At 35.5% G+C, this 23256-nt stretch overlaps 3 protein-coding genes across 4 annotated transcripts in view; 1 reads left to right on the forward strand and 2 right to left on the reverse strand.

Annotated features, from left to right (window-relative positions):
* Nucleotides 1–58: 58 nt before the first annotated feature.
* LOC106689239 (putative uncharacterized protein DDB_G0282133) lies at nt 59–7924 on the reverse strand. Its single transcript, XM_014434134.2, has 2 exons — nt 7663–7924; nt 59–5134 (listed from the first exon to the last, which is right to left on the reverse strand). The coding sequence occupies exon 2, from the start codon at nt 5120–5122 to the stop codon at nt 182–184; it is 4941 nt and encodes a 1646-aa protein (XP_014289620.1). The 5' UTR covers nt 5123–5134; nt 7663–7924; the 3' UTR covers nt 59–181.
* Nucleotides 7925–8677: 753 nt separating this feature from the next.
* LOC106689234 (uncharacterized) overlaps nt 8678–23256 on the forward strand; it is a 35207-nt gene continuing 20628 nt past the window's right edge. The window contains exons 1-3 of one of the 2 annotated variants that reach the window (XM_067046642.1): nt 8678–8873; nt 13250–13379; nt 20891–21083. In XM_067046642.1, the coding sequence (XP_066902743.1) occupies nt 21066–21083 (18 nt within the window). In that variant the 5' untranslated portion in view covers nt 8678–8873; nt 13250–13379; nt 20891–21065. Of the gene's footprint in view, nt 8874–13249; nt 13380–20852; nt 21084–23256 lie in introns of those variants that run through there. The other variant, XM_014434128.2, reaches the window with a different exon arrangement.
* The window catches only part of LOC106689233 (uncharacterized), a 40590-nt gene continuing 35234 nt past the window's right edge, over nt 17901–23256 (reverse strand). The window contains exon 2 of the mRNA XM_014434124.3: nt 17901–20926. Within this exon, the coding sequence (XP_014289610.1) occupies nt 18040–20868 (2829 nt within the window). The 5' untranslated portion in view covers nt 20869–20926 and the 3' untranslated portion in view covers nt 17901–18039. The remainder of the gene's footprint in view (nt 20927–23256) is intronic.

Genomic DNA, 23256 nt, shown 5'->3' on the forward strand with positions numbered 1-23256 from the left:
ATATATGATCGTCGCATTGGTAAATTATATCACACTATTGAATTGAATTCCACATAAAGTATTTAAGAAATAAAACTTCTTTATTTACATTCCAATATTTTTCTTTGCCTCTATTCTTTTTTGACTGTTCTTTATGATTCCCAAGATATTTTAAGATAAAGATTTTAGATTTCCTCCTAATTTAGGTAGGTACTGATGGTCGGAAGCCAGTTTTAGGATCGACCATTGGGTTTTCGAAACAGTTTATTATCGACTCATCGCTTTGGTCGTGTTTATCCATTGCTTCAGAGGCCCCTGGGTGCTTTGTGTTATAAAATTTGGACACCCCTTTGTTAACTGATGCTCCATTGTTTGAGAAGTGGTTTTTGGTATTTCTAACTCCATAAGACCTATCAAAGTGTTGTATTATTCTTTGACTTGAGCGCACCTGTAAGCTCGATTCTTTAATCGATATATCCGATGTAGAAGAATTCTCTGTTTCTACATTTTCTGTTTCACTTATTTCTATGGACTGTTGGGAATCTTTTCTTGCAACAAATTTATGCCAGATACTGGGTTCAATTTTTCTGATAATTGGATCACTTTTAGCAACGTTTGAGTCTGACCAATAATTGTTAATTGTAGATTCATTAAAGAATTTAACTGCCGTATTTTCGGTTACAGTTGTTGTGTCACAGCTTTTATTAGTCATATAGGTTGACGTTGCAGGTGTTAAAAAACTTTGGGATTGTTGAGTTTCAGTGAAGCTGGGTGACTTGATTATTGGCACTCTTGTGTGTGACCTTTTTTTCTGTTGTGTTTGGGTTCTTTTTACTAATCCCTTTATTTTTTTGTAATTGTTTTTGATTGAATTCGAAAATAGGTTTGAAAATTTATGGTCACTTTTCTTTTTTGAGAACTGATTTGCTTGAAACTTGTCTTCAACTTCAAGTTTCTTCTTCACCCTTTTTTTTTTGTCCGGACTCAAAGCAATTGTTGCATTTATCATCGGTTTGTTATCACATTTCTCTTCTTTCTGGACTTTTCGGTTGCTAAAATCAGTTTGCAAGGAGTAAATGCTTTCAGAGTTATTATTTTTCAAACTGATATTAATTCTGTGATCATGTTTGATATGTTTTTTTCTCGTGGATGCTACCCAGTTCTTAGCTACTTTACCCTGCCATTCACTGCTTGAATAGGAGTACATATCATCGGAAAACCCTTCACACTCTGATTCTGATTCTATTATTTTGAATTCATTTTTTAAAAAATTAAAATTATTGTTCTCCGATGACCAACGATCCATGGTCATTTCATTACTTTCGTAAAGCCTGTATTTTTCGTCTTTTAAATTCACCTGACTATGTGCATAGGTTCCAGGTTTAAAGAATTTCGTGCCTGGGTTAGTATATACTAACATGGAGTTATTTCTAAAAACTTGGGTTGGTTGAGGCTTGCTATTGAATCTACCCAGAGTATCTCCTATCTCACCTACATCATTATTATTTACCGAACAAGCTCTGGTTCCAGGGTTGTTACATTGCATTTTATTAACATTACAGGTGTTGTTATTCCTCTTATTGCCTGAAACTTCCGCCAAATGCTTGCTGTCCCCACATGGGTGGCTCTCAACTTTGTTTTCTGGACCAACGGAGTGGGGAGAACTATTCGATGGTCCAGCCTGTAGTACTCCATTACTAAGACCGCTTCTTATACTACTTGTTGAGTATTTTCGGAAATATTCTTTCGCATGGCTGAAAAATTTCATTACACTTTGTGAATGCAACATTTTACTCTGCTTTTGAAGATTTTCACATTTCATAGTGGCATTTTGCTCATTGTGGTCTTTGCTGCGTACCATATTGTTTTTAACATCCCTTGCTTCGACTTTATTGCTGTGGCAGATTTGATTAGTATCGATAGTTGGATTATTATTAGAATGGTTTGCAGTATTTCTTATATCATTTAAATTAAGATTCGTTAAATTACAGGCTACATTATCATTTTTACTAGAGTGATATGACTCTTCTAAGTTTGTCACGAACTTATATTGAGAATCGTTCATTTCCAAATTTTTGCTACAGCTATCTCTTGTTTCATATTTATTAACAAAGGAATTTTCCATACATTTCTCTCCTACTTTGCCTTCATTTAGAGGTTTGCTGCAAGCGTAACAGAGCTTTAATGACTCACCTTCATTTGTAATATTTTTTATAGGTTCAACTTTTTTTTCACTTCTTGAATTCTTAACTTTTATATAGTGTCGTTGATGTATATTCGGAATAATTTGATGGAGGTTTTCGTAATGATCCCATGAGATTTGGCTAGGATAACAGAAGAATTTAGAATCAGTGTCGTATTCGTTCACACCATCATTTGTGTCGTGAGTTTTTTCTCGAGAAAGATGTTCCCTTCTGTTTTTGTTCCGATTATGCTTGAGGAGCTGGTAGGTGCTGTATTCACCTGGCAAGGGATAACAAAACGACAGAATATCACTTGATTTTTCACTAGTTTCATCGATGCATACTTCTTGGGGCATGTAAATTGAGCTATCCGTCGTTTCTGTTGATTGAGTTCTTCTCATGACTATGTAACTTTCTTTCGGTGTTTTCCTCAGATAAACTGTGTTTTCCTTTGTTATGTTACTATTTTCAGTTTTGTGTTTTCTTTTATTTCGTTTTAATCTCTTCTTTACATTTTCTTCCGATGCGATCCTGCTTGGTTTTACATGTATAAATTTATGTCGTTCGTAAAATTGTTCTTCATTTTCATGTTTGATTCTCGGCTTGTTTATTAATTTATAGTTCGAATGTGTACTGGGGCCTGCGTTTTTTGGCATTTCGTACGCTTTTTTAAGTAAGAATGCTTTGTGGGTATCGTTTTCAGCTGTTCTAATAAATCGTTTATTTTCTTGTTGGCCGCTAGAGTCTGTGGTATTTTGCTCAATGTTTGAAATTGTTGTAATATTTTGTTTATTAGATGTTTTTGATTCTATTAAGCTACACGATACGTATTGCCCTGCAGTGGAATTATTTGGTTTTCTATAGTCACTGTTAGAATTCAATTTTTCTGATTCTTTACAATATTTTCTTTTGATAAATTTTGATCGCTGATTCGTTGCAATGTCAGGGGAAAGGCCTATGTATTTTGTACGAACATATGTGGACTTTTCTTGAAGATCATTACGAATCGGCCCTACAAAATCATTTGCATTTCTCATTCGATCCGTTGTGTTATTGTGGCTACGATCACTGGTCGGTACATCTTCCAACAGCTGACGATACTCAGGTTTACTTGCATCCTGAAAAAACATTCTCTTTTGTGACTCAGGGTATAAATTATTATACCTAGTGTTCGCCAAACTGTTGAATCTCCGGCATTCTTTTCGGTTTTCACGTTGTTCGTGTAATATTTGGGTTTCATGGTCGATATTTTCATTTCTCATGTTCATACAATCAGCTTCATGATTTGGATAATTATGGTATTGTTGGGTTTCATGAAATTTATTGTTATAAACACCATCATTCGTTAGGAATGTTCGATATTCGGGTGGCATTGAAAAAGCTTCGTGAACATTTGGCGGCGAATACATTCCTATGTTACTTTTGTGTATTGTGGCATTATTTATGTAGTCAGCTGAATGCATAGAAGCTCTATTATCTGAAACTAAACAATTTCGGTTATTTATATTCCTGACATCGTTAACTAAAATCTCATTATTATCATTGTGATAGTCAACTATATATGGAGTTCGAATTATATTGTCTCTAGGTCTGTTTTGGATGCATCGCGAGGCGTTCGCATAGGACTGAGGGTTATTTTCATTCCCATAACAAATATTCCAAGAAGAATTGGTTGGATTCGGTTTTACCTTGCTATTCATTTCATTGTTACCATGCTTAGATGTATGATAGTCTGCTTGATGATCTTGAAATGTCTGGTGGTAACTAGGAGGTAAATGGAACCTCTCTTCGTACCCCATAAGCCCTCCTTCATTGTAGTTGTATTTTATTCCTCTCTCATGATGAGTTTGAGAAAGAGGTCCAGTAGTTGTTTTCTGATGAGTATTGTCAGTCGTCAGCTGTTCATTCTGACACTTTTCAAGAGTTTCTTTTTCACCCTTTCCTTTTCCGTCGCGAGGTTGTTGTACTGGAATAATTTTGTCAAGTAAGTATCCCGCGTTCATTTTAAATTCCGGATTGATTATATTTTTTCCCACATTGTGCGGGATCGGATTATTTTCACAATTGCAACTCTTTATTGAAATATCAGTTAACGAATGTTGGCTACCTAAATCATTCATACAATCTTTAGTGTGACCTGTATTATCAGGCAAATTGATTTCAAACTCTTCTACACTTTCTGTTAGTAAGTTTTTATTACAACATTGTGAATTTGCTAAAGATTTTTTCATAGTTTTGCTAATTTTCGATTTGAAAGTATTGCATTTTCCTAGTATATCTTCACAAGTATCTGGGGTTCTATGGGTTGGTGAATTTGTTCTACGTCCTTTGACATCATGACCTTCTATTCTGTCCAATGCTTTACCTAGAAACACTTTCATTGCAGGATGAAGCTGAAAATTCAATTTTCGAGATTTTCCGTCAGCAAATATTTGTAACGTACATGAAGGTTTCTCTTTATTTTCATTTTTTTTAATGATACGTTTATTATTCTGGATTCTCGCATTACAATCGTTATTATCTTTGTGCTTTTTAATCCTAATATGTTTTTCGTCTTGCGGCATGTTTAACAGGCAACAGCCAATCGTAGTTTCTTTATTCCCCTCAGAAAATTTGTTTCTTTTTTTTCGTCTTCTTTTATTTATTTCATATTGAAGTGCTTCCTTCCCTGCTTGAGCGTTTGTTTGGCGGTTGGTTTCACAATCTTTTGTACAGATGGCATGGTCGCAAACCTCTTTTTTGCAGTTATGGACCTTTATCTGAAATATATTTTGACCATCCACGCACGTTCTGTAAATGTGCACAACCGATTTTTTCACTAATGGATCCATTCGATCCCCGACGGCCATAGTGACACACTTCCATGGCATCACACAAAAGGATGGCGCTGTGACGCATCGTACGATTTCTTCCAAAATCTCACTGATACTGTTGACTTTTTCTTTTTTTACGTTTTGCATTTTCTTTTATATCTGTGGAAAGCAAAGGTTGATTGTAATAACTATTGACAAATTTATAAGCAATGAGTGATAAAACTCGGATAGGAATGCTATCAAAATTTTATAATAATGTATTATATATAAGGGAGCATTAAATTTTTATGATGACATCCTTATAAATCCTACTGGTGCCTGTGGGATCCTTCCATTTATAGGGATTCGTAAAAAAATTAATTCGTTTTGTGCCATTTTGAATTGTTCAACGGTTTACAGTAATGGCAGCCCATATTTTGGACACGTTGTTTTTAGCGTTTTGTAGGGCTTTACATTAAATTTAATGACTCAGAACTACTGTGAGCTAGGCTGGTAAAATCAAAACCATTTTATTTAAGAATGAACGACCTAAATACTATGTTTAGTGAAATTTTGATCCAAAATGGTCAAAATCTATATGAAAATAAGATAATAAATCAAGAACACTTTGATGATCGAAGGTATATGACTCTAAGAAGAAATCTGATCACAGACTTTATAATTATTCTTTAGTGGTGAAGGAGTGGATGAGGGGAAGGGATGTAGGGATGTATAGAAAATATGTATCCTCAATTTCTTTCCAGTTTAATCAATAGGGTCCAATTCAGTTTCGAAAATTATTTAGGAACTAATTATTTGTTATTTCAGGATATAAAATATAACAAAAAAAAATAATTTAACAAAAACTATCTAAGCATTAATTAAAAAATGTCACTACAACATAATTGTTTATATAAAGTAGAAAATTTCAGGAATTCAACTAATCAATTAATTAATTATATTTTCGTGCTGTTTGGTTTATTAGTACATCTATATGTATACAACTCAATCAGCTGTTCTGCTCGAACAGCTGATTTGACCTGTCAGCTGCCAATCAGGCCTTAACTTATATATAGCTTTGTCACATTCCATATGGGGATGGGCTGTGTTCGATGAAGGTGGGGATTACAATATTGACCCAGGGGCTACTGGCCGGAGGATACAAAGAAAGGATAGACGCCGATCCCCTGGAGATAAGAGGGAGGGTTGACATGACTTTGGGCTGTAGATTTCGAAGCTCTTTCCCAGCCGAGGATGTCGAATAAAGGGACAGCGCTTAGCCATCTCCCAGGTTTTGGTGGAGGGGCGACATCTCTGAAGCGGAACAGAGCTTCAGCCCATCAAAGAACTTGATGGTGGTCACGCATCATTTTTTTTTACACCTAATGCTTTATAAGAATAGGATTTCATGAGGAGTTTATGACGAATGTTGACGTGAGAATTATTCTTGGGCTACCATGATTATAATTTAATCATGAAGAAGAAATAGCCACCTGGTAACGATAATTACACATTAGTGCGACACACATCAACTTTGAGAGGGATGTTAAAAGGTTCGTTCTAACAGTATTTAAAGCCATAAATAGTACATGGGGATCGGAGAAGGAAGAACCTGGTGGCTTTTTACTCTGTGGATGGAATATTCGGATCCCAACAAGTGGAGGAGGATTTCGTCTACTTGGGGTCTAAAGGAATCTCGAGGAATGCTCTCTGGAGTCAAGTAGAAGAATTTTGAGCAAATCAATGTTACTTTTGCCTCTCTCGGTACATGAGGAACTTGTAGACCTTCAATTAGAACAAATTAAAGCTAAAATAAGCTCCTAATCATCAGCGGCATTATATATGGAGTAAAACTGTTCCATAACAGAAGGAGGTTGGAATCGACTTCGTTCTGTTGCATCACTATACCAAAGAGCCAAGACCCTCCAATTCATATGGCCCCCTAAGTCCTTTGATAGATAAGTTAAAAGCAAACACGAATAATCTGAGAACAAAGATTGCTTCAGAGATTGGGCAGTTTAAGACTAATATTTTTAAAATGTTTTTTTACTTTTCAAATAATTAATAAATTAATGATTTTACCTAGTGTTTTTTATAATCCATATTCATTTAAAAAATAATTGGAAGGCCCCATCTTTAATCTGGAGGGCCCTCCTATATTACATTTGTTGAGGAAAATACTGCGGAGGATTTACGGTTCTATCAATTGCGAATATTTTTTTTCTTAGAGAGAAATGTTTAGTGAGAACACATCAGGAGCCAAAATAAAATTGTCATAGTGAATTTTATTAAGCTTGGAAGAATTCATTGGAACGGTAAGGTATATAGTAAGGATGAAAGAATGTGATTTCCAAAATATATATTTACAACAAAGGTTCTATCGCAGAGTAGGAAGACCAAAAGCAAAAAGGCTGGATGGAAGATGTTAAAATGCTTCTAGATGTTTGGACGTGGACAGCTGGAGGTCAAACGAGGGAGGGAGAGACAGAGAGAGAGTGAGAGTGACAGAGAGGAGATTCGTGGAGGTGTATGTCCAATTATGGCTAATAGTGCTTTCAAAATGTAGTAGTAGTATTCAATACTTCTGTACAATATCTAATAATATTCTGTTAAATCTAATAAAGCTCAGTCAAAGGAAATTTCATAACCAAGGTATTATATGCATTACCATATAGTTTGTTACTGAAAGTTTAGTATCTTCTACCAACCTTCATGAAGAAGTCAAGATTCTTGAACCGATCACATTCGTCTTAGTTTGGTTTCCTAATGGTAAGGAAACCTTAGTGAATTTATTGATAAAAATGATCACATACCGGGGGATAGTTAACCTAAATTTGGCACATTTTTTTTTTTATTTTTTGTAATTTGTTTTTAAATGTATCTAACTCAAATGGGTTTATTTAAAAATAAAAAGTTGATTTTCTTGAACCTAAAGTTATGATTTGTTCTTGTAACCTCCAAAATACTACATTTTTGAGAATAAAAATCACATGTCTGCCATAATAGGCAAAATTTAGCTTATTTATGATCATGGTTGATTTCAATTGCAAAATAGTGGATGATTAAATGAGTTTTCTTTTTTTCGATTGAAATTATTTCGTAATTAGACTTCTCTAAAGCTTATGAGACAGCACAGTATTGTCTTTTTATTTCCCAGTGTTCGTGTTACAGTTCAACATTTAGAGGTTAATTGATTTTTGATCATGTATCCTATATTGATCCTATATAAGATGGTTAGGACACATTCAGTGGATGCCTGATAAAGGATACCCAAAAAGATGGTTTATGGCAAAGCAGATGGACATCCCCAGATCAGATGGCTGGACCGTAATATAATAATAATCCTATTTGAAGGCAAAAGAACTAATATAATCAAGTAATGAAATACGAAATAAACATATATTTTTAGTAGAGAATGGGAAAAATAAAATAAAAGCAATTAAGCAAAAGATTGCTAGGGAAGTAAAATGATTAGCTATGGGTCTAACTTAATCTTTAAATTCACCCACTCAAATGATACATTTAGCTCTTTAAGAGATATATGGCTCAGAGTAAAAGGCTGTTACACCAGTTCAATGGTTGATACTCAACTCCTAGTGTTATTTTTTATTTCTTACAGAATTATCTCGAAATAATTTGTTTTATTTAAACATTGCATGAATCATTCTAGTTTGATCCGCTGATTAAGTATTCGACTTTTTCCTCACTTTTGAATATCCATACAAGTTGAAATTCATTACACATGTGTTATAACCCGATAATAAAGCAACGCTATATAACCAATGAAGTAGTCTGATGATGGAAATGCATATTGGGAGCTGGATCTCCGTCCTAGTGGGATTTATCTTGCGTTGATAGAGGTGTGAAAAGAGACGAATGATAAATAGAAATAAAGGATTTGTTGCTTTACTGTAACAAGGTAAGATAGGCACAGTTGTATTTATCAATAGCTAATTTTGCACTTGTAACAGTGAAATAAATGTTTCATAACACTGATTGAAACTAGGTAAGATAGACACAATGTTATTTGATAGACACAAAACTGTAATGGTGACAAGAAGTAAATAAAAACTAGGCAAGAAAATAAACTGGCACATTCTAGGTACGATCACCAGGACATTATTATCTCTAATCCAAAGAGGTTATACTGTAGTAGATAGGAATCACCTCTGCTAGCAACAATTCACTTCTAAGAGATTCTTACACTGTTGAAATACGGCGAGCTTGGAATTTATAGAATTGGGGTAATGGAATAAAAGTGGCCTGAACATCTCGCCCACCTAAATTCCGAACTTGCCGAATGTTAATGAAGGCTGGACAATATTTTGCTGGTTTCTTCATTCTCTTGTGACTCTTGCAATAGTGGTTGTAAGGACAACAGTTGGTTCGCATGTCTTTTGAGGATATCTTCCTTTGTTTTCAAAGTTACAACACGGACAAAGCCTTCATGTCCTGGATGAACTTTGCATGGAAGATTTTAGCATAAGGCCATAAACAAGGGATAGATGAAACATTCTTTAATAGGACAAAGTCCCCAATTTTAAAGTTCTTCGAAGGCTTGTACCACTTGTTTCTTAACATAAAGTTGCCAAGATACTGATCCTACTATCGTTGCCAAAATGTTTGAGTTCTCTCACGGATGAGTTGCCAGCGGGAAAGACGACTGGGTGGTATATTTTGCAGGTTTGGTTCTGGTAAAGCATTAAGTGGACCACCAATTAGGAAGTGGACTGGCCTACCATCTTCCGGATCACTGGATGTATAATAAAGCGGTCGGCTGTTTAACATAGCTTCCTTCTTAATAAACGCATTGGATAGTTCAGATACGATGAATGAATTGTTATCAAAGAGCTTGTAAAGAAGTGTTTTTGCTGATTTTATCCCAGCCTCAAGTAAACCTCCGAAGTGAGGAGTCCGTGGTGAATTAAAATCCCAGTTTACACCCAAGTGAGTGGCATGGCAGGTGAGATCTTCCTTGGTCTTTTAAGAGTTCAGCCAATCAGTCAGCTTTAGAATAATAGTTAGCAGTGCCAACAAAATTTGTGCCACAATCAGATAACATCCTGGATGAACGATCTTGTCAAGCTTCAAATTTGACGAAAACATCGATGAATGCTTAAGTACATAGACCATGTGCTCAGGATGGATTGCCTTGGTTGAAAGGCATATAAATAAGAACATGTACACCTTTATGGTTGATGACCTTCCCCTTGACCTTTCATGTGCTGAAAATGGTCCCGTAAAATCAACTGCTGCAACATGAAAGGTATTGCTTTCAGAAAACCTATTTGGTGGTTAATAACCCATCAAACGGTTTGAAGTAGGTTTGGAGAACCTTCTGCATGTTAGATATAATGTTTTTACCTTGCGGCAAAGTTTGCGTCGAGAGACAATCCAGAATATTCTTTGGATAACAGCCAAGGAAAGGCGGTGCAACCAATATGAAGTGATGTCCGATGATAGTTCCTTACCAGAAGTACAATAAAGTGTGCCTCATGTGGTAGAAGAACTGGATACCTTTGGTCATAGGCAAGCTGAGCATTGTCCAATTCGCCACCCTCCCTCGGAAACTCCAAGGGAAAGTAGCCGATTAGGCAATTGAACTGGAACATGAAGGTGGCCTAATAGCTGCGAAGAGCTTTGGTATGACACCCGGTGGCTTATCTCTAATATCATAGTATTACTGACATATGTTCCACCTTGAGGCATAATGCAATTACTCTGAGAGATAACAGCATGGGGATGCGGATAGTAAGGAAGAACAGATGAAGAGATAGATACCTGATGGAGGTGCATGATCTGTTGAGTCTGAAGGAATGGAGTAGTTGTAGGTGCTGGTGGTGTAGATCTAGTCCATTGTGCCGTTTTTTACTTATGCTCCCGCTACCAAACAACTGCTGTTAAAGTCACCTCAAATTGACTATGTCTTTTTGTACTAGGTAAGAATAACATGACACTGTTATCTCTAATCCAAAGAGGTTATACTGCAGAAGATGAGAATTACCTAATTAATTACCTAATTAATTTGCCAGTTAGTTGAGGTGCTCCTCATCCTCCGAGGCGCCTGAAAAGAAGATGGCCACGTGGCCTTATATTGTAAAATGTTTTTAGAGTTATACTACTGGGTAGTTTCTCTACATGCTGTATAATATCATTATTATTATGTCATTATGATCAAATTTACATGTTGTATTTTTTATACAGTTGTAAATATCAATAAATAAATAAAAAAAAAACTTTTTTACTTAAGTGTTTGTATCTATTTTAACCCTGACGAAGCCCTGCAACGTGGGATGAAACGTTGGCTCAAATAAAAATAGTACAGAATATTACTATTTTAGTTTAATCTGACCGCACACGGATCATAGTCTATTGATTAATACACACGGTCAATCAGCAGTCTTCGAACTATACATATCATTTAAAAAAAATCCATTATCAGCTAAGCATTGCCTAGCAGGACAGTCTTTTCGATATCATTAATGTTTTATGCTTGATAACTTTTGGCTGCTCTTTTTCTTTTTTTTTCTTTTTCGTATTTGGCGACGACATTTTCAATTTTTACAACGGTGTTGTTTTTGGGAAATATAATTTATTTTTTATTTTAACAATTTTTTTGGTTACTGAAGGTCATCAGATATTAAAGGTTTTTGAACTTTATTCACCTGCGATTTGGATCAGTGGAGATGAATAAAAGAAAATCAATTTTTTAAGATAAAAAATCAACTCGTAGAAAATAAAAAATTCAGTTTTAATAATGGACTCTTTCCTCCTAGCTCTCTTCGCAGGAAAGGGACAGCAAGGAAGATATGTTCAGCTGAGAAAGTTTCAAACTGCCACTTTTTCTAACAAGGGGAACGTATCCTTCCAGGTTTTGCGCCTCGCCTTAAAATTGTAACCTAAAATTAAGTAAGGGTAGGTGATGGGGAGGATTATGATGACGTGGAGGTTGAGGCTTAGGATGAGAGGTCAGGGGCTTGGGCTGAGAAGTCTGACCCGCCTGACGTCAAGAATGTTGATTCTTGTTGATGATCTCGGAGTATGCCTAGCTTGAGTCTTGACGAGATTGATCCAAGGTTTTTGCGGTAGAATGCTAGGATTTTATGTCCTGAGCTGATGTTTTCTTTAAGTTTGAGAAAATTTTCTAATTTTGGGTTTCTGGCGGTAGGGTGCTGGTTCGATCTAGGGCTTTTGATGTCCTCAAATGAGATCTCTGTTTGTGTATATTTTTATAAACCTCACAGCCTCTGTAGCTTACTGGGTGGTCTTTTTCACACAGCACACATTTTGCCGGTTCTTCCCGTGGTTTCTGGCAGGTATTAGTGGCATGAGGGCCAACACATTTCACACACTGATGATGACAATAAGTCTTTGTATGCCCTAAGTTTTGGCACCTAGTGCACTGTACAATAATCGGTTTTTGTTATGGCTGTTCAAATTTGACTCTGGAATACACCAATCTTGTTACCTGAAATATTTCAGGGTTATTTCGGGCAGGCTCTAAATCAACAAAGAATAATGGTAATAGGTACTTTTCAGTGGGGTGTAAAACGCCCGATATATTTCTCACGGTGTGGCTGATTTCTTTCAACCCTGTTTTGATAGTGTCGGTGGGAGTGGTTGAATGGAGGCCTCTTAGAACCACTCGGTATGTCTTTTCTTGCTTCAATTGATAGCAATGGAAGTCATAATTTTTCTCGGCCAAATGGTTGACTAGTTTTTTGTAATTATCTTTATTGGTGGTATTTATTTTTATGTCTTTGACGCGTGAGAAGCATCTAAAATTTGGCTGTCCGATCAAGTCAGCAATCTCTTGAACGAACGATATAAAATTTTCTATTTTGGTCACGAAAATAGGAGGTGGCTCTGGAATGTTATTAGTTAAATTGTTGACAACAGTAGAATTATTGCTGGTAGATGGGATAGGTGTGGTCATTTCTGGTTTTGTGACTGCGGTGCGAGTTTTAGCTGGTTCAGCTGGGTTTTTGGATTTAGCTGCTTTATTCTTCTTTTTATTAGGTGAATTCCTCGCTGACCCGGGGTCAGTGTTTCTGTGGCGTTTTTGACAAGTACGCCTCTTTAAATATTAGGAATCCGTTTCACTTATTTCCGATAACGAGGTCTCTTTCTCTTCTCCGTAGTCTTCACATGACATATTCTTGTCCGAATCCATTACGATATAAAGAAAAAAATAATTACAAGCGTAAACAAATTATTCTAAAAAAATAAACTGTTCACCAAATTATATAAAAATATTAAATAAAACATTTCTGAAATTAAAAGTCCTTGTTGCAGGAATTAAAATTAAAATTCTATAGTCTTTGGATTCGAACTGACGACCTAACGGAAATAGTATCGGAGAACACAGCATCTTGACCATGAATTATAGTACTAAGATATGACCCGACTACTAGCGCTTTCACTGGTAAACGATTTTCTCTATTATAATTGGCTAATTTTAGTTAATAGTTTTACACCTCCACTATTTGAGAGTATAAAAATGTTCAGTTGTTTATTAACTCACGTTTGATGAAGTTTGAGAGCAGGATTTGAGATGTAACCACTACAAGTAACAAACCCTACTTGACAGAGTAACAAATCCAGAGCGAAGTGTATATTGAACTGTACCTGCGGCCATGACATATGAGACTCTCAAGTAAAAAAGTAAATGGAAAATTACAAGAGTATAGAATGACACGTAAAAATTAAAGGTTATAAACAATAAATGAAAACGGGAATAGTAACAGATGAAAAGAAGAAATATTAAAGAAAGTACAAATTAAGAGATGAAAAGGGATAAGAATAAAATCAAGAAAAAAAAGGAGGAAGAAAATGAACGAGACAGAATTCAAATCTGTTTTGACGGAAGTCAAAGTCAGAGTGAACCATTTGTATTGGGAGGAGTGGGGATGGGAATAAATAATGATAATGAATTAATCATAAATAATAATAATAAAAGAATATACATAATAGAGGAAGAGAAGAAATATTTAAAATTTACATGAATAAAAAACAAAGAAGAAATAAAGTTAAAATACACGGATATAATAAATGTAAATGATTAAGAAAGACAATATACCAAATGAGTGGAGATACAGAGGTATGTAAATTATATAATAGAAAAATTAATAATAAAGTAATTAATCTGAAGTATACTTAAGCTGGTAACACATGAATATAAATTAAAAAAATAAGATACATGAATATAAAAGTAAAAGGAAGGATAGTGAATATAATATATAATTAAATTAAGTATGTGGTGAGAATTTAGAAAATAAAACAAGAATAAAAGATATGACAGAAAAGTAGGCTTCTGAAATACAGAACGAAGAGAAAAGAAGCATTATGAGGGTTTTATTAGGTTAAAAATGTGTCAGTATGTCAGGGTGATGCAGTCTTTATCAACTATATGATTGGTGGAATTATCCATTAAATTTATGTGAATGGCCTCCGAGATAAGACGTTTTTTATGGTTGGGGATAGTAGCAAGATTTGGAAGATTATCAAAATTAAAAGCATGATTCAGGTTTAAAGCATATTCTGATAATTTAGAGCCAAGTGGGTTACAGGAGTTGATAGAGGTTTTGTGCTGGGCAATGCGGTTCTTAAGTTTATTTCTTAGTTTCGCCGATATAGAAGGAATCACAACATGGGATTGAACAAGGTGTCTGATAAACTACATTGGAACAATGTAAAAAGTGAATAGGGCCTGTTAATTTGAAAAAAAAATTGGAAATTTTGTTGTGGTACTCTAAGCCAAGACGTTGGGTGGAAATAGTGGATCTTAAGGATTTTTTAATATTGTCAGAAAAAATGGGGATGTACGGAAGGGACCAGTACTGAAAAAGAGGTGTAGTGGGTTGTGAAGAGTTGAGGACAGGAGGAACTGGAGTAACATTGTTAATGAAAGAATCAAGTAGTTTGTTTGTAACTTGATGAGGGAAATTGTTGTTGAATAGGATCTGTTTAATACGTTGTATGTTGGTCTGGTGGCCTGGAGGGTCAGAAAGAGAAAAGGATCGGTGGATAAGGTTCTTAGCAACATCAATAATTTGGTGTTAAGAAAATAGTTGAGGAGTCTGCCAGAATAGGTGGGTTTGGTATCCCAATCAGTGGATAGGGAATCATCGGGATTTCTGATAAAAAGTAGGCCAAGAAGAGGGTAGGAATGGTCAATTCCACCTTCAACAGTAAAGCAAAGACGATGGTGGTAGGGGTTAAAGGCTGTTACGATTTCGAGGATTCTGTCTGGATTGAGGACAAGGAAGATATCGTCCACGTACTTCTAAATGAAAATTATGTCTTGTGAGAATAGATGTATTATACAGCCGAGAATGCCATTAAGAACAATATAAGAGATATCTGGAGCAAGGCAGTTCCCCATCGTAAGGCCTTTAATTTGGTGGTAAAATGTATCGTGAGACGTCAGGTAACCAGAATTACAGCAAGGTTCTAAAGCAGAAAGAAATGAGGTGAGGTTAATTGTGGCATGAGGTTGAATTATAGTCCAGTTCTTCCCAACGATATGAAGGGCTTTGTCAATGGGGATGTTAGTAAAAAGGCTTTCGACATCAAAAGAGGTTAAGAAAGTTGTCAGGTATGTTGAAGGATTGTAATAGCTCATTAAGGTGGAAGGAATAAAGGATATAATGGCTGAAGATTTGAAGGGCAGGAAGAAGAAATTTATCTAAACTTAGGAAGAGGGAGCATAGATATTAGAAATGATGGGGCGAAGGGCGTTACCAGGTTTATGGATTTTAGGGTGTCAATATAAGCGGAGCGCTAAAGAATTATAAGAAATGAAGTTAAGGTACGTGGGGTGGTTTATCTGATTGGTTTCAAGAAGGTTCTTTAGGAGTAGAATGAATTGGAGCATAAGTGAGCGGGTTGGGTGAATATTCCATTTATTATTATTGGCTCTATATACCAAACCCACCTATTCTGTCAGACTCCTCAACTATTTTTCTTAACACCTAACTATTGATGTTGCTAAGAACCTTATCCACTGATCCTTTTCTCTTTCTGACCCTTAGTACCATCAGATCCACATAAAACGTATTAAACAGATCCTATTCAACATCAATTTCCCTCATCAAGTGACAAACAAACTACTTGATTCTTACATTAACCGTGTTACTCCAGTTCCTCATGTCCTCAACTCTTCACAACCAACTACACCTCTTTTTTAGTACAGGTCCCTTCCGCATATCACCATTCTTTCTGGCAATATTAAAAAATCCTTCTTTTCTCTTCGTTCTGCATTTCAGAAGCCTACTTTCCTGTCATATCTTTTATTCTAGTTCTATATTCTAAATTCTGATCACATACCTAATTTAATTATATTTTAAATTTACTTTCCTATGTATTTATGTATCTTATTTTTTAATTTATATTCATGTGTTACAAGCTTAAATATACTATACATTAATTACTTTATTATTAATTTTGATATTATATAATTTACATACCTCTGTATCCCCACTCATTTGGTATATTGTCTTTCTTAATCATTTATATTTATTGCATCCGTGTATTTTAACTTTATTTCTTGTTTGTTTTTTATGCATGTAAATTTTAAATATTTCTTCTTTTTCTCTATCATGTATATTATTTTATTATCATTTATTGTTTACCTATTTTTAATATTTTCTACATTGTTTACATCAAAATTATTTTTAAATGTGACGTACTTAACTGCCATCCCCACTCCTCTCAATAGAAACGGTTCACTATGACTTTGACTTCCGTCAAAACAGGTATGAATTCTGTCTCGTTCATTTTTTTCCTTTTTTTTTTTTTTTTGTTGATTTTATTCTTATCCCTTTTCATCTCTTAATTTTTACTTTCTTTAATATGTCTTATTTTTATCTGTTACTATTTCCGTTTTCATTTATTGTTTATAACCTTTAATTTTTACATGTCATTGTATACTCTTGTAATTTCCATTTACTTTTTTACTTAAGTGTTTGTATCTTTTTTAGCCCTGTTGAAGCCCTGCAACGTGTGGCGAAACGTTGGCTCAAATAAAAATAGTACAAAATATTACGATTTGAGCTTAATTTGACTGCACCTGGACATATTCCATTTATTAATGATATTTGCAGTTGTATTTACGTAAGAATATATGCCGTAAATTTTATATAAGATCATAATTATATGATACACCCCTCTATCATATGGAGAAACTAGCCATTGGTACTCTGGTAATAAAATTTCTAAATTAGGTCTCGAGGACATCTTTTTTTAAGACCTCGGAGGTTTTTCAGGAATAGAAGAGGAAGTAAGGTTAGAAACTATTGGGTTTAGGTTGTTACGGAGTTTATTATAGAAGGATTGATATCTGGTAGGGCTGCGAATGGAATAAAAAAAAAAGAAAAAAAAGCCAAACACCGAGGCCTCTTTCTGGCGGGGCAGCCTTTTTGGTATGTTTTTTTTATTTTCAACCTGAAGGTGAGCTGAATTAGCTTCCGTGGTTAGTTTCTCTACACGCTTGTATCATCCGCCAACGTTCATCTGCCAAAAGATCAGTCGGAGGCAAGTTTGCGATGACATCGTGCAATAGCTTGAGCGACACGCAGGGTACTTGTTTGATGCACATCAACAGCTTAACGGACGCTTTTGTGTGTATATATTATAAAAAGATATTCAGAATATTTGAATATTGTGATTTTAAAGAGACGTTAATTTTTATTATACAAATAGTTTTAATATTATTTATGTGCTCATCAAATAATTCAGCCCTGAAAAAATAAATTTTTTTCAATGTTACATTCAACATAAAGGTTTTTTTTGGCGTGCTGAATCCAAATATATCATCATTTTTTGTATTAAAAATATATGAGCTTACGTACTAATTTAAATATTTTTTTAATGTAGTAGAATAAAAGGAGATTATTGTTTTACGTTGTAACTAGTTTCAGATAGGTTTTAAATAAAAAATGTTAAATCATAATGATATTATTGTGTATTCGTGGAATCTTCAGTTGAAATATTAAATGTTTTTTCTTAGAAAAAGGCCCTGTGCAACAGCTTCAGAATTTTTCTTTGTGAAAACTCAATTTCAGATAACTAACTGTGTATAGCCGTTAAAGTTTCAACGGTTTCTTGCCTCTTTTTCCATGACATTTTTTCCCTTCTTTTTGTGCTGAAATGTAGATATGTTTTTCTGACCCTGAGAATCTTATCCTTCTGATTTGATATGAATTAAACTTTTTTTCGAACTTTCCAAAATGTATGTTACTTAGCATGTCATCTTTAGAAACATCTGTTTTATCCATAGATGATTCTATAACATTTTCAACAGTAGGAATGGCTGTAAACACGTGGAATACTGAAGGGCGGTATGGGTAGTATGGTAGACCATTGTTGCGAAAGCCAGAGCCGCGGTAGCCACTTCTGCGAAGGCCTCGACCGTGGTACCCATAACCGGGAAAGCCATAGCCAAAGCCAACGCCAGGAAAACCATAGCCAGCACCACGATTGATTTCACTGCCGCGATATTGGCCTCTAGGCATTGGATTCCAAAATCGAGATGTCCTATTCACATTTTCTCTCATCGACGGTCTGGTACTTACGCGAATGGAATTTGGATTTGCAAATTCAGACGCTCCCCTATTCACATTATCTATGATGCCGCTTTCCCTTGGTCTGTCAGATGAAAATGCAGAACCTCTTAACCAGCCTCCTCTGCTGAAACGGGGGTTTACACCTGCATCTCTCATAGGTGGTACATCTTGGTTTAATATTTCTTGGGTCGGATACTTAGAAGAGGATACCACGTCATCTAATTCTTCCTTTTGACTTTCGTAGTTTTCCTTTATTATAATATTACTGTTATCGATGATAACTGTTCTTGGAGGTAAGGCATCTCCATGATTTTCAAATGTATTTTGCTCTGTGTCTATCAATTTGTGTTTTTTATCGTCCTGATTATCTCTAAGACTTTGATCGAGAGGATTGTCGTTCGTAGACAAACTTTTTCTTTTTAATTTTAATGTCAGGTTATGTTCTATTTTGTCCATAATATCACTCAATACCTTATTAAAATCACAATGGCATGGATTGGGATGATTAGAAGGGCAATTGCATGATTGATTCTGTCTAGCAGACCTTTGCGATCTTGGAAGATCTTTCTTACCATCAATACGTTTTTTCTTAGGTGTAGGGGTAGTATGTAATTTAGGTGGAATAACCTGTGGAGTGCATAATCCCAAATCAGAATAACTGATAGGATTCACTGCGTTCGGATCATTAGACTCAGTATTTTGAAAACAGTAACAAGGTCGAATACATATTTCTTGCATGGGTAACGAACCAGGAACATGGTTGGTTTGTAAAGTGGAAGGAGATTGGCATTTGGCTTCATGGTCAATTACAATTCTGATATTTTTATTTTCTGGTGATGATTCCTCACGGAAGTCAATATCAGGTTGAAAGGGAGGGTTCATTTGTGGATAGTGCATATAAACATGATGAATTCCATCATTCCAACTCCCAAATTCATAGTGGTGATTAGAGAACTCAGGTAGTGTATGCATGCCACCTGTCATACTTGGAGTACTCAGCCCTATTTGTTTTGCATTTCTTTTACGCTGGTGACAACAGAAACAACATGTTTCGGCATTTTCAATGGATCTAAAGTTGATTGGACTGACACCTCTGCTGATATAATTAGTTCCAGTAACGACAGTGTCACTATCATAATGTGTTAAATTTCTCGGATAAACACAAGGTCTTGAGGGTACCGGATAACCCATAGCCCTGGATTGGTGGTTTACTTTCCTAGCAAGTAAACCGTTTACAGTAGATGCACCGATGGCTGATTGGATGTCGTCAATTTTTCTGTACAAGTCACTAATTAAATCTTCGGTTGGCATACGCCTAAAGGTTCGGTATTTTGCTGGGTTTCTTCTCGTGCACTTATCTGTAGCAATGTTCATTCGTTTATTGAACCCACTTTTACAGTTTATTTTTCGTAGATCACACGCCACCCCACTTTTCAAATTGTTAAAAGTATTTTTTTCTTTATTTAAATGGTTTAATTCAGTTGGCATCCCATAGCAAATATTGTAGTTTTCTATGTCCTTCCCAAAAGTATCCGGATTCATTCTTATGTCCCGTGGTAGTTTTGATGTTTCGTCTTTATGACTAAACTTTTCGCATTGGTTGTTATCCTTACAGTTCGTCACTCTCAATACGGTCAAATTCCCTTTAGCCATTTGCTGGAGATACTTTGCCGATCCCGAGTCATCACTTTCTTTTTCTTTATTTGATTTCCATGACTCATTACATTGGGGGGATGAAAGGTGGGTAATTTCTGAATTATTTTCATTGTTTACAAGTGGATATCTGGTAGAAAAACATGATGCCATTCTATCGAATGTAGGTATCTCATACTCGTATTGGTTGTAGGTGTCATTTATGATTTTTCTGGCAAGATTTTGGGATTTCCATGTATTATTAACATGAAGCGCTTCGGATTGTGTCGGCGAATGATAGTGTCCTTGGACCATGTTCATAAAGTTCGGTTTCTCTTGTTTTCTTACGTTTGTTAGCTGTTCTTGTGAATATTCTTTTTGCATTGGTTCATTTATGTTTATAGAATTTGACTTTTCTGGGATAACAGGATATTCTTTTGTTGGTTTATGTTCGGTTAGTACGTATAATTGCCCGATTGAGTGTTGTGTAGGTAAAGTTGGTGGAATAACATATCCAAAAGGATATCCTTGGTTCGAAGTGGACAGCAGAGGGTCGTAAATAGGTGTTTGGACGAGAAATGGGACATTATTGGAATGAGGCAGCAAAGTAGGCTCAGTGAACTCAGTTGAATTTCCATTGGATTTTCTGTTTCTACTATACTTCGAGTGATGGCTATTTTTAAATTTTCTGTCGCTTGATCTTCTTCTGGGTGACATGGAAATGTTTGGTTTATTTCAGGTAGGACTAGACTTGATGGTTCACATCTGATGACAGCTGAAAAAACGAAATAGTTCATTAGATTTGACCTACTGAATGTTATTGAAATATCCATTTAGCAAAAAGATTTCAGGCACTTGCTTTTATTTAGGCATTACATATTAAGGATAGAAAAATACCTAGAAAAGCTCAACCAATGAATAATGGGAATGTGGTAAGTAATATCGATTCAAGTAATATTGTTATGTTATGAAATATTATATAAGTAATATTAACTATGGGGAAAGCCATAATTTACCGACTATGGTTAGTTAAAAAAAAAACGAAACTATTCTCAGAAAAATAAAATAGTACAGCATAGTACAGTATTTTTTTTCAATAATATTTTTACAAGCACTATAAAAACGAAACACAATATTCTAATAACAAATTATTTTATTCATTTATTTATTTTGTACAGAGAAATCAGTGCAATTTTTTTTTTTTACAAAATTGTGTATTAATGATAATATAATTTAATAATAACTAGTTGAGGAAAGTGTTTATAACACTTTTAAAACGTGAACTATTCATTGTTACAACAAAATATGTTCACACCAACATTCTTCTTGCCTGAGAATGTTTATTATAAGTCAACGAGTCGAGATTCAATGTTTTTGCAAATATAGACTTGTTGATCAAAGACTTTATTTACTCATTACACTTTATGAGAAATTTTTTTTTTTAATTAATTTTTTTTGTTCATGATAAATATTACACTCTGCTAGAGGCGCACTACTCAATAGTGATAAATGATCACATTCATACAAAAAAAAAAAAAACAACACAGAATGTTATAGTTTATAGAGAAAGAAATTTATTCATTCATGCAGCCCAAATACATCGGGTTGCCACATTACACAGCATACTGATCAATCCGTGATCGGACATATATAAATTACATTTTTTGATATGATACAATATAATAGAAAGATAACTTTTTTCTTTTTTCACAGTATTCTTTTACAATTAATATCAGTCTACAAACTAAATACAAGCTTTTCAATTTATTCCTTTTTTTCTTTCCCCTCCATTTTACAACCCTTATTTCATTTTATCAACAAATTACCCTATATAACAAATATTAGAATATCAAAAATATTCTATAATTTTTTTTAATTGTTCTCTTTGAACTATGACCAGTAACGGATTAATGAGAAAAGCAGTTCTGAACCTAGAGAATATGAACCAAAACAACCAACCTCAAGCTGCAGTCAACCAAATTCAACCTGCAGTCAACCAAGCTTTAGCAGCTGCCAACCCACTTCCGCAGGTGATTCAACCATTACCAGAAGTCTCTTTAGCGCAATTTCATGCCACGACGCTAGAATGGATCAAGGTCCGTACGGCAACTGCCCAGGACCTGAGAAAGGCGGTATCGGACCTAGACAAATTCACCGGAGAGACCGGGGAATTAAATCATTTTTTAAAAGGGGGGCGATCGCCTGATGGGGAGAATAGAAGCGAAAATGTCGGAGGATCTATTGGACAACGAGGATACAAAAGCACTGAAAGCAGCGGTAGTCTGCCGTGTAAAGATAAGTATCCTTAATCAGATTCAGGTAGATTAAGAGACTCCTGGTCAGTATGCCGCAGAACTCCTGGCACGCTATAACAGAATTCAAGACAAATTCAGCGAGATGTTGGCGACGATCCAAGTACAGGGTCGAATGCAATTCCTATCCACGGTACTGAAGATTCAGTTGGCAAAAGAACTGGGGATGGTTGGCAATTGGGCAAAAGAAAGAGGGAATGCCAAGAGACCGCTCGCTTGTGGAATGTGCTCAAAATCTCATTGATACAAGTGCTAGAGAGGTGGAGGTCCAAATGGAAGTAGAGGACTCGGATGGAATATAATCTGCCAAGAAATATGCCAAACCCTTGGAGAAGAAGAGAACAAAGAGATGGTAGAACAGAGAGAAATGGTAACACGGAAAATAGAAAGAGCCAAGTTAAACCCAGAAACAATGGTCGGCGGGAGGACCGCAAGTGCCATGGGTGTGGTAAAACTGGACACCTGGTAGCACAATGTCCCCGCACCCGATGTTTTTGAATGTGGGACAGAGGGACAGCTCGACAGTGTCCCTATATGTTTCGGCAGAGGAAGCAAATGTGCCTGAACCGATGGAGGTCAATGCTCAGAGATTACGGAGAAGGGTAATCTCTCGAAGGGGGAACGGATCCATGAGTGAATCCACGGAGATGTCCGAGACCTCAGGAACAGAAACTGAAGCAGGAGACTATGAGCGAGAGGATAGCCAGCAAGGCAAGAGGAGGACTTGGAGACGAAAAGGAGAAGCAGCTAGAACACGAGGAGATTTCTGAGGAGCGTTCCCACAGAGGGGCTG

The sequence above is a fragment of the Halyomorpha halys genome, unplaced genomic scaffold (genome assembly GCF_000696795.3).
Source record: "Halyomorpha halys isolate HHAL.00 unplaced genomic scaffold, Hhal_1.1 Scaffold1310.1, whole genome shotgun sequence".
Lineage (NCBI taxonomy): Eukaryota > Metazoa > Arthropoda > Insecta > Hemiptera > Pentatomidae > Halyomorpha > Halyomorpha halys.

Coding starts and splice junctions, on each gene's coding strand:
- LOC106689239 (XM_014434134.2), bottom strand. CDS start 5,122: ATGCAAAACGTAAAAAAAGAAAAAGTCAACAGTATCAGTGAGATTTTG.